This window comes from Typopeltis vanoorti, chromosome 19 (assembly GCF_054136105.1).
Source record: "Typopeltis vanoorti isolate ZY-2024b chromosome 19, IOZ_Tvanoo_1.0, whole genome shotgun sequence".
Lineage (NCBI taxonomy): Eukaryota > Metazoa > Arthropoda > Arachnida > Uropygi > Thelyphonidae > Typopeltis > Typopeltis vanoorti.
The window spans coordinates 96,192,260-96,207,500 of NC_143567.1; the positions used below are offsets into that span (position 1 = coordinate 96,192,260).

The 15,241-nt window shown below is 36.2% G+C and overlaps 1 protein-coding gene across 1 annotated transcript in view; it reads left to right on the top strand.

The window, feature by feature from the left end:
* LOC150096376 (uncharacterized) overlaps positions 1-15,241 on the top strand; it is a 192,795-nt gene that overhangs the window by 130,893 nt on the left and 46,661 nt on the right. The window contains exons 5-6 of the mRNA XM_090409046.1: positions 10,230-10,341; positions 14,582-14,775. Of these exons, the coding sequence (XP_090265172.1) occupies positions 10,230-10,341; positions 14,582-14,775 (306 nt within the window). The remainder of the gene's footprint in view (positions 1-10,229; positions 10,342-14,581; positions 14,776-15,241) is intronic.

Genomic DNA, 15,241 nt, shown 5'->3' on the forward strand with positions numbered 1-15,241 from the left:
CTTTTTACAATTTTTCTTAGTTTGTTTTCTCAAGTATATTTGCATATATTTTAACAGGAACACTCAGTAGAGAAATTCATTTGTAATTCTCACATTCAGCCCTATTTTTCTTTTTATGGATGAGTACTATGAGAGCTCTGTTCCAATCATCCGGAATTCGACCCTGTGGCCAGGCCTTCTGAATTATGCAGTTCAGCCACTATAAAACTTTTGTTCCTCCATACTCGTATTTGAACATTTTTTTCTAGTTCAAGTATTGATATATGTTCCTAATTGTATTCCTCTTGAGTGAAAATTTCTACTACTGTGCTGTCTCTGTTTGTTTCGATTAGCACTTTTTCAAAGTAATTACTCCTGATATGTAGGATATCTTTATCTTTAATTATTATGTCATCTTTATTGTCTCTGATTCCTTTTACGATCAGCACTCTTTCCTCCATTTCTAAGCTTTCACAATAGCTTCCTGATTTATTTTCTACGTTCTTATTAAAATCTTCCCATGACTTTTGTTTAACTAGTTTTACACAGTGCTTCGCTTTCTTGCATTTAAATCCGTATTCTGTAAGAGAGCACAAGCTGATTTACTTGTCAGGCACTTTCGATATGCTTTCTTTCACTGCCTCTTTAACTTCGCAATCCACCATGAAATTTTGAGGGACGTTTTTTGTCTGCAAGGATTTTTTTTATCCTTGCAGACAACCTCTCCACATGCTTTTCTGGTTGAATCAATGTCTTCGTTAAGGTTTACCACTGGATCTGCAAGGTTTGATTCTTGTTTACAAACTTTTTCACTTTTTCTTGAATGATGTTTTGTATATTTTAGTCTACATCACATCTGAACGTTTCTTAACTTTTATTCGCTTTAAAACTTTCTTACACACTCTTTTTCTCATTTTTTTTATATGAAATTGAATTGTATCCTGCTCAGAACAAAATGGTGATCACTTCTAATTTCAAATCCGCTGTAAACGCTTGTGTCCTGCACTAGCGTGAATATATGGTTATAAACAATAACATTAGTCAATGAGGCTTTTCTTATTTCTTGATTTTTTTTAGTGTGAATTTGTGCACATTTTTATGTTGGCGGATGGTGTTAGTATTAACAAGCCTATGTCCTGAACAGAAATCCACCAAGCACTCACCATTATTATTAGCTTTGCTCTTTTTCCCAAATTTTCCAAGAGTATTTCTATATGCCTGGTAATCATTTCTTACTCTGCTATTTAGATTCCCAACAAGAACCAACTTTTCCTTTTTCGTTGTGCCAGCTGCCTTCTCTAATACCTCGAAACATTCCACTACTTTTTTCCTTAGCAGAACCGTTTGTGAGACCATAGACACAAATGAAGACCCATTATCCAGTTCCACATTCTGATATTTGCCGACATCACTCTACTTGATATTGCCATTCATTCAAGAAAATTATTCTCGTATTTAGTGTTGAATATAATTGCGTTTGTCTTACAAGGATCTCACCTGTTTTTGTCTTCTTTGTTTCAGTCAGACCTGTCGCTCTCGTACTTATCCAATTCTTCTGCTAGTTGCATTTCTTTTTTCCATTGATGCTTCTTATGTTGATAGTGCCAGTCTTGAGCTCTATTGATGTCGAGTTGGAATGTATTCCGGAATTTGTTCCAGTTGCTGATCTTTCGCTGTTCTCCCTAGTTCTCTGGGTGATGGGAAGAAGGGAAACAGACGCCCTAACTGGCATGACCTGACGACGCCCTAACTGGCATGAAATTCTGTCATGTTGTATCATCCTTTCTGCATTATGGTTTAAAACAATAAGAATAAAAGTTGGTAGGCTAAATCCCAAATTGCTAGCCCGTCCTCGTTCGTTTACTATTCAAGTAGATACTTAACGTGGTGCACCATGTTAAGTCTCACCATGCAGGATTGGACATTAGGTCAGGAGCCCTGGTTGCTTCTCCGCATTCCTTAATAGGCTACGTAAAGGGCTCCTCCTAGTTATACAGCTTTGAATCTTAAGTACTCTAAGGAAAAAAAAACATTTAATATGAATCAGACAAGCAAATTTTACAGTGTCGAGACTACAAATGGCAGTGAACAAGTGCAATTATCGAAAAGACCAACACCTCATTTCAAACTCAACTTTTTTACAAGCAATATCCATAAAAATTCTAAACCCTGATATCAACATTTCATAGACATTCCTAGAAAAGGGAAAATTCTTCATCGTAAAATTGTAAATTATAGTTGAAAAGAAATTTAATTCTTATTTTCATTCTTTTACCCATAATAAAATTGTTATTCCTAGAAACACTCGCCTAATATAAACTCGCAACGTTATAAAGAGCTGCTTCACACTCTAAATCTGAATTCTCTTGATTCAATGAACAATAGAGTTTCCAAATTGAGTGGAAAATTCGTTGAAATATATCGCTTTGTTTCCTAAAACTGTATCGGAATAAACCATACTTTCGGTCTACGAAATAACTTTCTCTTATAATGGGTCTGGTGCATTAATACTGACTGCGGGTGGCTATAATTATCCACCTAAGCTATATGTAACATGCAAAAGGCTGCATTTAGCCATTTGTGTGAACAGCAGACTACATCGACCACACCTCCTAACTTCATTAGAGACTCGTACTTCCAGCCATTGTGCTGAGGAACAACCAGGTTATGGAGCACCATCTCTCGACAACAATAGTCAAAAGTCCTGGGAGAAGTTATCGGAACAACATCATAAACTGTGTCGCATTATTAATGCCCAGAGAGGGAGAACATGAACGCAACAGGCGAACGTTTTCGCGTAATTAGATAGCATTTGCGGATCTATGAGCAACCAATGTACAATGTAAACTTTATAAATTATGCAACCTCCCCTGACAAAAAATTCAACCGAACAACCAATTAATTATATTTTCTAATATTTTATATCAATATTCTAATATACTCTGTCTAGTTCATTATCTGGATGAAAATATGAATATCTTAAGCAAGTATTAAGAATTTCAATGCAAATATTTTAAGGAATTAGTTAAAAATTAATAAATCCCAGGGATCGAGAAAAAAATGTTTGCTTATACAGGGTGTCCCAAAATTCACGCAAGAAGTAATTTTGATAGAAAACATTTTATTTTCTAATTAAATTAAAAATTGTAATTTCTTATTGATTCGTAAAGTATACAGTATAGGGTTATGCATGGAATAGCATATCGGGTAAATGGCCTCCGCGGCTTTGCTGGCACAAACGCACTCTTTTGTCAAAATTTTCCATGACCGTTTTGCATAAATGTGGCTGAATTTCGTTGATACAGCGCTCAATTTCCTCCTTCAAGGCGTGGGTGGTCGTGGGCTTGTTGACATAAACCTTAGACTTCAAAAAACCCCAAAGAAAAAAGTCCAACGGCGTTAAGTCACATGATCTGGGCGGCCAATTCTGATCACCAAAACGGGAAATTACACGACCAGGAAATAACTCATGCAGTAATTGAATTGTTTCTCGGACTGTATGGCATGTGGCACCGTCTTGTTGAAACCACGTCGTCCACATCCATGTCTTGCATTTAGGCACAAAAAACTGGATTATCATGTCACGATAGCGAGCACCATTAACTGTTATTGCCTTACCAGCCGCATTTTCGAAGAAGACTGGACCGATGATGCCTCCAGCCCAAAATCCGCACCAAACAGGGACACGTTGTGGATGCATTTGTTTCTCAACAATCACTCGTGGATTTTCTGAACCCCAAATGCGACAATTTTGTCGATTAACGAAGCCATCAAGATGAAAATGAGCCTCATCGCTGAAGATGATTTTGTTCGAAAAATAAGCATCCACTTGTTGTTGTTCCATAATCCATTCAACGAACTCTCTTCGCTGTGTGTGGTCATTTTTAATAACCCTGAACTGTCAGCTGTCACTCTGTCTTTTTTTTTCTCGTTGGCAACACTTTACCGCACAAATGGCGCTAAATTTAAATCTTGCGTGAATTTTGGGACACCCTCTAGTTTCCCCTGATTCTTCATTTTCTTGAATGTTCCCCAAATTCATTCTATTTCAGGTTTAGCGAATCATTATTTTGTTTTATTATAAAATCGACTGTTTGTTATTAACATAATTTAAAAACTTTATGCAAATACATCGTTCCTGATGAACTTTAAATATCTCACTAGAAGGATAACCAAATAATAGAAAAGGAAACATCTTCCACGTATAAAGAATTCCATTTTAAATTCTGTTTCTTGATAATTTCTTCAACCTTGTGCCCATCACCTATTAAGTTATCATAGTAACCACAAACATATGACAGTCAAGAAAAATGTCTGCTCAAATATCAAGTTATGCCGGATCGCTGTTCAGAGGCATTTTTTTGTGCTGAGCTAAAGGCAAACCATGTTCTGCCACGAAAAAAAATAAAAAATAAAAAATAAAAAAAGTGTTAATTAAATTTGAAAAAAAAAGATTGGTTGCTACAATACCTTTTTCTCTCCAATCAATTAAAACCCTGTTTACAATCGGTAAAAAGGAATTAAAATTAATTTAAATTAAAAAAAACGCGAAATATCAAGAGTTGAAAATCGATAAATATATATATCCTATAACTAATAAAAATGCGAGCACGATCAGTTTTTTAATTTTTTTTAAATTTTTATTTATTTATTTATTTTTTTTTTGAAATTAAGAAATTAGTATCTGAGATCTATTTGAATACTTGACCAGCTTACGGCATTACAAATAATTAGTGTTTATAGAGATGAATGATATAAGAAAGGCGTAGAATTTTAAAACAAAACTGTTAGGAGCAATTAAAGATCTTCATTTGGGTGACAGCAATATTTTATATTATTTTATTGATTTATTTTTATTTTTTATTTTTGGTATTAGAAAGGATCAGCGCTGTGTGGGTAACTAACACAAGCAAAACGAAATGTTTAGCCTAAGAGCTCATATGTACCTGTCGATAAAAATTAAATCACAAGAATGAAAAACACTGAGATGGAGCTACGGAGGCTAAAACTATATCTATATATGTTTAAAATTATTAACTAACTTAAACACCGAGAAAAATACAAGAGATTTAATAAGGTTTTACTAATAGTTTCATCGGAAATGCCGACTTCGTCAGGTGAAAACAGTACCATGGAGAAAACAATATCTTAAAAATATATTGTACTTTAGACAAAACAGAGCTAATTTCAAACACAACTACTATTCTAAACTCTACTTGTTCTGCAGGCCTATCTGTTCAGAAAACTGTTGAAATATAGGGCCTTCCAAGTCAATAAGTCAACAATCGATGATATCATACTGAGATAGAAAGGCAGGGAGTCAACTGCAAGTGCTACCCGCAGTGGACGACTCAACACACTCACTGAACGTGACCGTAGGGTGCTACAAATGATAATACGTAAAAACTGCCATTCGTCGACCGACGCGTTGAACGTAGAATTCCTGTCATCGACTGAAACACGAATCTGCACGAAACCATTTAGAACTGAGGCTCACAACATGGTTTCAATGGCAGGCCCATAATATGCAAGCTCCACATTACCCGAACTAACATGAAGCGTATTTTTAGTGGTGCAAAGAGCGTGTACAGTGGAAGGTGGAAGTTTGGAAAGCTGCGTTATGGAGCGAAGAAGTACGCTACACTCTCTATCGAGCAGATGGATAGGTGCGAGTGTGGCGGGTGTCCAGCGAACGTCTCTTACCAGAGTGCGTAATCCCAACTATGAAATTCAGAGATGGTGGTGTGATGGTATGGTCCTGTGTTTTCCTGGTTTGGTCTCGGAGCTCTATTTGTGGTGCCATGAACATTGAACTCCGAGAGGTAAGTGAACATTCTAGACAATGCAATGCTTCCTACTTCGTGGCGTTTCTACGGAACTGTCCATTGTCTCTGTATGCAACTGAGTAGTTTGTGAACATGAACGTCACACACTTGACTGGCGTTCCACAGAGCCCTATTGGATATCTGTGGGATGAATTGGAGCGCCGGGTGAGGCCAAGGGATGTCCGTTCAGTCCAGGATCTCATTACATGCCTAAAGGAAGAATGGTCCAAAATTCCCATTGATCGCTATCGTACGTCGTGGAAAGTATGCCCTGTAGGATTACTGTAGTCATCGGAGTGAAAGTATGTCCTAAATCTTATTAAGGAGGGCATCGTGGCTGTTTGTTCCTCACACTATGGTGTCCGTTAACTTCTTTTCAAGCAGTGTGTGTATGATGAATTAGAGAATTCATTGTGCGCACGCACGCACACACACACACACACACACACACACACACACACACACACACACACACACACACACACACACACACACACACACACACACACACACACACAGGTCTGAGTCAAATCGAACCCTTGCGGGTATCCTTGCGGTCTTTTCATGCATTCCACTGCGTTATTCAATGCCGCCCCACCTAGATCCTCGGTAAGCTACAAATCTCAGAGCTCTTTGTGCATTCTCTTCAAGGTTAGATGCTATAAATGATGCTATAAATAAATTAATATAAGAAATAAATCGCCTAACTTCTTTCCATTCACAAATGTGGTTCTACGCATACAGACCACTGAATTAGAAATGTTTATGCAAATATACAAGTAACTCGCATGTAACCGTCACTTAGGTAGCGTATATGCAAAATACTTGGTCACGCGCGTCACCACGTATTCTAGGCAACAACTCTGTAATCGTCAATATTGTTGATCACAATCGGAAAAAACAAAGATATTTTGGAGTTCGATAAAAACTGTTTGGCTAGAACCACGGTTTTTGAAAACAGTAGCACTGTCTGGTTTCTTAAAGGGTGAGATATCCCGGGTGTTTAACCAGTGGAAAAATAATTCACATTGCTGGTCTATGAGACGTTACTGTGGTCCTAAGACAGTCTTCAGGAACGAGATTACCGTCGTCTGAGTACGGACAAACAGAATTTCCTCTATGCAGCAACTGAATGAAGCATTTAACAAAAGCTGTTCCAGATGTTCATCTCAAGTCCAGTCTAATGAGCAAGGAATTGAAGATGAACGGTATTAGCAGTCGCCCACCTCTACAGGAACTAGTGATTTCTGCGGAGTTTCTAATTCAGTAGCTGGTATAGGTATGTCAGTTGCATCTTGGAAAGTAGTAGGTAATCTTCCATCTGTCATCATTGTCATCATCTCCGGCAGATGAATAAATGTCTGCAGAGCGGTAAGATGTTTCTAATCCTATTATTTTTTATATGAGTTCATATTTGTGCTACGATTTTTCTGAGCTGTGGAATTTAAAACTAGAGTTTCTTCTCGGAGGAGAAAATACTTACCTGCTTCAAAGATCGACTTATCTAAAATGGTCCGAGGGAAAGAAAAGATTGATGTAGAAGATTTGAAGGAACTTATTATCAAAGTTAAAGAAGAAAGTGCTAAATATGGCTTTAAACGTAACTTCAAAAAGACAAAAGTTATGGCAACATGTGAACTTAATGATTTTGAAGTAGATGGGGAGAAAATGGAAGCAGTTAACAATTTTGTGCTCCTATGATCCCGAATTGATCAAGATGGTTATTGTACTGAAGAAGTTAGAAGAATATTATTACTCGGAAAGAAAGCAATGACAAATTTAAGCAAGATCTTTAATGATAAAGATATTAGCCTCGCATCAAAAATCAGAATCGTGAAAGCAATGATATTCCCTGTGGTACTGTGGATGTGAAAGTTGGACCCTGAGAAAGAGTGAAAGAAGGAAGATAGATACATTTGAATTATGAGTTTGGAGACGCTTACTAAGAATACCATGGACTGCAAAGCAAACCGATAAATCGATAATAGACAGAATAAAGCCAGTTTGCTCCCTCGAAGCTATGATCATGAAGCAAAAATTGTCCTACTTCGGACATATTATGCGAGCAAATAACAGTCTGGAGAAGATGATGATACTGGTATCTTTAACATTTATTTTATCCAAGGTAAAATACTTTCTACATTTATATCTCCTCCTGAGATTTTTATTTAATAAGGTTAAAACACCTTATGGTAACTTGTTCTGGTAAAATACTTATAAGTTCTGTATTATTAAAATCTTGGTATTTCTAGCCTGGCTCCCACTGATGAGACCTCAATAAAGGTCGAAACCGGTCTGGGTAGTGGCCCCTTGCCTTTAATACAAAGCATCATACATCTCCTCCAGGAGATGTGCTTTGCATTAAAGGTAAATATTAAGATTAGTGATCAGAGCTTATTCTACTTTTACAATGAGTTGCCTTGGTCTTGCACTATGTGCAGGGTCAGCTAGGCTTGCAACACTTGCAACTTGCAGGCGCAAACTTCACTTGTTTGTCTGTTTGCTTACTTGGGAATTGGGGTAAACCAGGTTTAAAATAGCTTGGTATCTTTAACATATATATATATATATATATATATATCCTAATCACCTAACGGCTTCTATTCCCTTATGAGTGAGTAGATGAGGCCTTTTAACCTTATTTAGCTTTTGGAGACTGAATGGGCAGTCCAATCTTCGCTGGTAGCCAATCAGAGATAGCTGGCACGTGATTATCACTGATTATAAGCAGCACCCGATGAAGAGACGAGCAAACAAGTTCTGCCATCTTTTGGTATCTAACCCTAACAGGATATGTTACTGTCTGAAATAATGTGGTTTCTACGGTTTCTTTCGATTTTCTTGAGTTTACAGGACAAAAACCCGGAAAAAAACTCGCTTGTCCATGCCCGAGACCGACTTACTCAGAAACCGGTCGAAGAAAGGCTTAGAAAAGGTTTCTTCAGTCGACCAATAGACTTGAACTTAAGTTTCTTCGGGTGGCTTAGGACGCAAGTGCCACTTGCACCGAGCTACACAGGCCTTTAAAATACATATAATCCATCGAAAATCTATAAAATTAATAAATGATTTTATATTAATCCTGTTTCTTCAATCAAATATTACTAGGATTAGGCTGAATTCAGAAGACAAAAATCTCCATTCCAAAGTGATGAGATTTTTTCTCTCACTTTGGGATTCGGCAATGACTAAATGGCACCGCATCATCGCTGTCTCTTAGTTATCGCTACTTAATGCGCTATTATCTACAGTACCATGTTATTTTGTATTCCAGTCTTCGACAGGACTTCAATACTGATACTCTTGTGAGGAAAATAATAATAATAAAATTCGAATAATAAAAGGATCTAATTAATTTCTTACACTTCAAATCGGAAAGCTTGTGACGTGCAGTGTGTGTGTGTGTGTGTGTGTGTGTGTGTGTGTTTGCTGCTGCTGTCTGGAACTATGGCCGAAGCAACTAGAACCATGAAAACAGTGTGTTATGTCTATTAATTACGCACATCTACCTGAGGCCGACTAACTCTTCTTCATTTGAAAATCTGGAGGAGAGAGAGAGAGAGAGAGAGAGAGAGAGAGAATGCAAGTGTACACAGATTAATGTATGGAAACGTTGAGAAATAAGATTTCTGTATTAGAATCAGCTATGGAAAGTTTACTAATTTACACGGCATACAAAATCTGTTGTTGAAAAACTGTAATTCTTTGTAATATAAACAAATATAATAATTTACATAACGAGCATTTAAAATAAATAACAGTTTACTCTGCATGTAGAAGACATTATTTTTCTCTTCTACAATCATTTTCAGACACCGATCATCAAAGTAAATACATGAAACTTTATGATTTGCTGCTGAAAAGGTGCGAGAATGTCATGATACAAGAATATACGGGAATCAAACGTATCCTAGATATCAAGGCACGATTTTTAGTACTTCACAAAAATGCTTCTTTGGACATAACTATATGTAAAGCGTAAGTAAAAAAATCAGTTTTTTTTAATGCAGATTTTTGATAATAAAATACTTTTTTATCGAATACCATAGATAGTAAAAATCAACCTACAGAGTAAAAAATCAACAAGAAGAATTCAGATACAAAAATTGACATGAAATATCGAACTAAGAATGCGGAAACACACACACACACACACACACACACACACACACACACAACGATGAATTTTATAATGTGTGTAAAACAAGTTATTCTCAGAAGGTATAATTATTGGCTTTTATGAAATATTTTGAGTTATTTCCAAAACTACTCTCAGTTAAAACTAATTTCCTCCGCTCAGTCGTCTTCTGTATATCAATTTTCACATATCATAAACGCTTTTAACATTGCTGGATATATTTTCTTTTAATTAGTATATAATATAATATGAATAATTCTTAACTACCTTTGTTTTACATTGCCTAGGCGTCAGCACCGGATTTATCGATAATAGTGAAATAACAACAATGATAAGCGTTATTTCTGGTCTCATCGTTTTTACTCTTTTGTTCTGTCTAGTGCTGAGGTTATTTAGTCGGTAGGTATCATTTTTATATTGTTTCAGTTTTTTTTTTTTGCCACTTTATTGTGTTGTTTGGTGTGTAATTTGAGCAATAATAATTTATCATTAATTTGTTATGATATTATGTTTAGAACGTGCAACGAAATACAAACGATCTTACTCCATCTGGCGGCAGAAAACTATGAAATCACTATGATGTTCAGGCTTTTAAATAATTCTCAACTTATTCAAACACGTTCGACAACATCATGATCTCGAGTAATACGTCAAAAAAAAATACAATTTTCGATGTACTTTGAAATGTCAAAAATACAATTTTAGTCTCAATACTTTATGAGTAGAGTTTGTATATTACGCCTGTTAAAATGTCATCAGCGTTCAGATATGCTATTGTCATATTAATGATATAAACATCCGAATAGGGTAAGTGAGTATTGGTCACAAGAAGTTGATTGATTTATTCATTGGTTCATTTATTGATAAAGAAAATTAATTTTTGTCAATATTTCTTGTTTCTAGTAATAAGAATCGCTTATTCCCATGAAGTATCACTTCAAGACATAAAAATAAGTAAAAGCAACAAACTGTTTCAAATTTTACGATCCAAAATATTTTCTAAAATCACTTTCCAGTGCTTCATATCAGAAAATTATTCGCCTCCATGATGGTTCGATCAATTTCGATGTCTTAAAAATATCAGCTGTCTTCCAAACTATCATTTTCCGATGACAAACAGCTGTTTGCACATTATTTGTTGCCGATAATGGACCTCGAAGACAAGGATGATTCTTTGATCGAGTGGCTGGATAACATAATCGATAGAATCAATAAGCAATTGTAATTTCGGCGAATATATCAGACTTCACAGTTTGATATATTTGCAATAATTTCGACGCAGTATTCAATGGTTAAATACTGTACCGAAAACACATCTGAAAGGACAGAGCTGCCATTTTTTAGGACTATACTATACTTATAAGGAAAGGTATATTCAGCCATCACCAGGAAATATTTTTTCTTCCGTTGAAAATACCCACGATGCTTACTGACTGGCATTTGGCAATGGAGAAAGATAAACATAAATAAATATCTTGCCATGTTCGAGTTTGGCAGTGCAATTAATTAATCGCATTAACAAGATTAAAAAATTCACTAAATACAGGCAGTGATGCAAGTATATGCCTTTCGTATGACCCGCCCATTATTGGCTCCAGTTACACTGCAACTGTTTAAAAAATATCTTCACGTCTGGAAAGTGTGTGTCTTGAATGGTATCTCCCCCGGCAAGAAGTCATTCTGACGATTTCGTTTAGTAAATAGCTCGAACAACCTGACAAGATTGCCTTCGAGAGTAGTTACACAGGGGAAGAAGTAAACTGATTAGACGATTGATGGAGGTTTCGTATGAAGAACTCAGCGTCGTGAGCTGGAAGCGGTAAAGGTATCATTCTCGAGTACGTCTCCGAAAAGAAACTATACTTATTGACGAAAGAAATTTTCCGGAGACATTTCATTTTGCGGTTGGCGTATCCACTTGTTATCGATTAGAGCTTGAGAAAAATTGGCAGAATGAGAACCTCGAAACTAGTTTGGAGTGACTGGCGTTTACAAAAAATACAAACTGAGTTCTCATCAAGTTTTTGACGTTATATTCCTAGTAGAGCAAAACTTTGTCACTCTGTAGTAAAAGCTTAAAACTAAAGCTTCTATGAACATGAGGATAGCAAGCAGAATCAATGTACTGAGGCAGTCATTCGTCATGATGTTAAGAATTTCATAACTTGCTTAGCAGGCTGCATATGATTTATCTTTCGCGAAGAAAAGTTGTCCTCTAACATTAACGACGACCACAGCACCTTAACCATTTCTAAATAAGGTTCTTAACTAAGAAGAAAATATTCAAAAAACTGTTTCCGCTTTAGGATAACAAAGTCATCATTATTAAGTGACATACGTAGGAATTTTGTTTTCAGAAATACATTACCTGTAAGATTTCATAGAGAATAGTATTTATTAATATTCGCAATATTATCGTTTTATAGACAGTTTATTTATTGTCACATAACACATGTTTTGTATCAGGGTGTCCAATTTTTCAGTAAAAGCGGTCTGATTAAATATAAATCATTAACAACACGGATATTATTGGTAATAATATGAATAAGTGTGTTATTTGCTTATCCAACTAAATAAAGAAGTCTCTTGTTTAAATTTAAGTATCTTGCAATTCAAATTACCACTGAAGCAACAATTGTTAAGAATAATTATTTATTTTGGAGTCTCTTGGGAAAACATTGTTTATGTAAGCCGAGTCAGCTGAATAAAGTCCCACTTTGTTGCACGCAGAATACATGATTGCTTTAAGAGAAGAGAATTAAATAATTTATGAAGATATTTTATCGGAGCATTTTCTGTTAAGTACTGAATTAGTCACTTTCAGGTCGTGGAAATGTAAAACACTTGGGAAATTCCTTTTATATTCAGTTTGTCGAAGTAAAAGACTCACACAGTTTGCATAGTAGTAGAATAATGACTGTATTCGTCGTTGGTAAACTTCAAGAAATATAGCGAAAACAGCTCACAGAAAAGAAGACATGCTATTATCTCGAATGAAAGAAAAGTGGTCTTTTGAAAATGATCGTAGACTGAAAGAAGTGCTTTTCGCAATAGCATTCAAGTCTTAGTGACGTCATTGATTATTACTACAACAAATGAATTTAGAGTTAACTTGGGCTTATGTACTTCTGGACAGCGTATTTATTGTACATATGTTTGTATCGTGTTGCCCAATTTTGTATTAACAGTGGTCAGTTTAAAACCAAACCGAAGTTTAATAATAAAGGCCCAGAGCACGATAGCAAATCTGAATAAAATCAATCCAATCATAACAGGAAACTTGCGTTTATTCTGCCCCCCCCCCCCTTCCATCACAAAGACGTACGCAAATACGGTCTGGGTGCAAAAACCTGACCATGGAAGACTAGGACCAGAACCTGAAAGGGATTCTTTCTTTTTTTTCTTTTTTAGCATTCATCATCATTATCAGTCACTGTCGATCCAGTGCTGGATGAAGGCCTCTCCAAGATTACTCCAAAACTGCCTGTCCATGGATCTCCTTTTCCTTGTCACTCCTGCAAATCTGATGATATCATCAATCCAGCCACCGTGATTTAGGTCGGCGTCGTGGTCGTTTTTCTTCTCGTGGAATCCAATCAAGTACTTCTTTTGTCCATCGTTGATCTCGTCTTCGAGCAATATGCCCAGCCCATTGCCACTTCAGATGTTTCACTCTTCCTATGATGTCAGAGACTTTGGTTTCATTTCTTATCCATGTATTCCTTTTGTGATACCATCTTGTGATACCAAGCATAGTTCGTCGCATGCTAAATTGTGTTGTTCATAATTTTTGAACTTCCTTTGCATTCAGTGTCCATGTTTCACAGTCATATGTCAGTATAGGAAGACTACATTGGTTAAAAATTTTTCTATTCAGGCACAATGGTAGTTGGCTTTTGAATGTAATTTTCCAAATGCTTTCCACCCAAGCATCGTGCGCCTTTTTTCGTCCATGGTATTTTGTTCCATTGATATCTGTTGTCCTAAGTATATGTAATAATCTACTTGCTTAATTTCTTCATTATTGATTTTTATTATTTCTGGTTGGATTAACATTGGATTAATTTCTGGCTGGATCTGATTAATATTATGAAGTGAATAATCCATCATTATTTTTAACAAAGTGCTAACTTGTGAACTGCGTCATAAATGTCAATTTTATATTCTACTGACATTATGGTCAGAATGTTATGTTGCAAACTGATATTAAAAAGGAAAATAAAGAGGTTGTTATGCATTTAAATAGAGGCATTCAGATGAACGAAATGAACTGTACAGAGGATTCGTTATCCAAATGAACATATCCCTCTTCCTTCAAAAAAAAACTATCCACTTTTTAACTGAAATCTGACTGACCTTCGGATTAAAAGAGAAAACTGTAATCGAACCAAAAAAACTTCATTTTAGACAATGTTTACACTGCTTTGACGTATATCGGTATTACTTTGTAACTCTCAATCCTACACACCAAACTTAAATAAATGAAACACAGAGCCGAAAATACATTCTAAACGGCGTTCCTATCTATTATTAATGTGTCTTCTTAAGTGTTTTCTTTGCGAGGATTTCTTTCTTAAAATAATCTCTTGAGACAACATTCCTCAAATCTAATAACACTGGTTATACTGATTACTTCCAGACAGCGATTTAATCAGCCACCAGGACGTCTAGCTAGTGCGTCTACACCTCCTGTTGTCCTTACCGGAGACGATACAACTGCCAGAGGTTCCGTTTCCAGTTCGCGACGCCCTTCTCGTAGCAGCATCAGTAACGAATACGTTCCGGGTTCTAGAAGAGCCAGTTACATCATGCTAGCTCCTCCATCGAACTCAGGTAATTCACGTGAAATTTGCACGTGCTGTGTGTGTGTGTGTGTGTGTGTGTGTGTGTGTGTGTGTGTGTGTGTGTGTGTGTGTGTGTGTGTGTGTGTGTGTGTGTGTGTGTGTGTGTGTGTGTGTGTGTGTGTGTGTGTGTGTGTGTGTGTGTGTGTGTGACGTCATAATACTGGTCTACTGGCCGTTGTCTTTATTGCAGCAATTGTTTCTTCGACGCTGACGTCAAGCATGGAGATGACGCTTCCTCGTTTTAGTATCTCTGCACGATCTTGCATCCATTACTACTTTAGCAAGCGAGCGCAGTAGTCCAAATTGGCTATAAAATCACACTGCATGCACAAGGAACCTGAAAGGATACTTGTATAATCTCCTTCTCATATTTTATTAGTAAAGAGAAAGCTGATGCTCAGACGCGTATTCCTCGGATTAAAAAAAAAAATATAGAACCATGAGTATTTGCATAT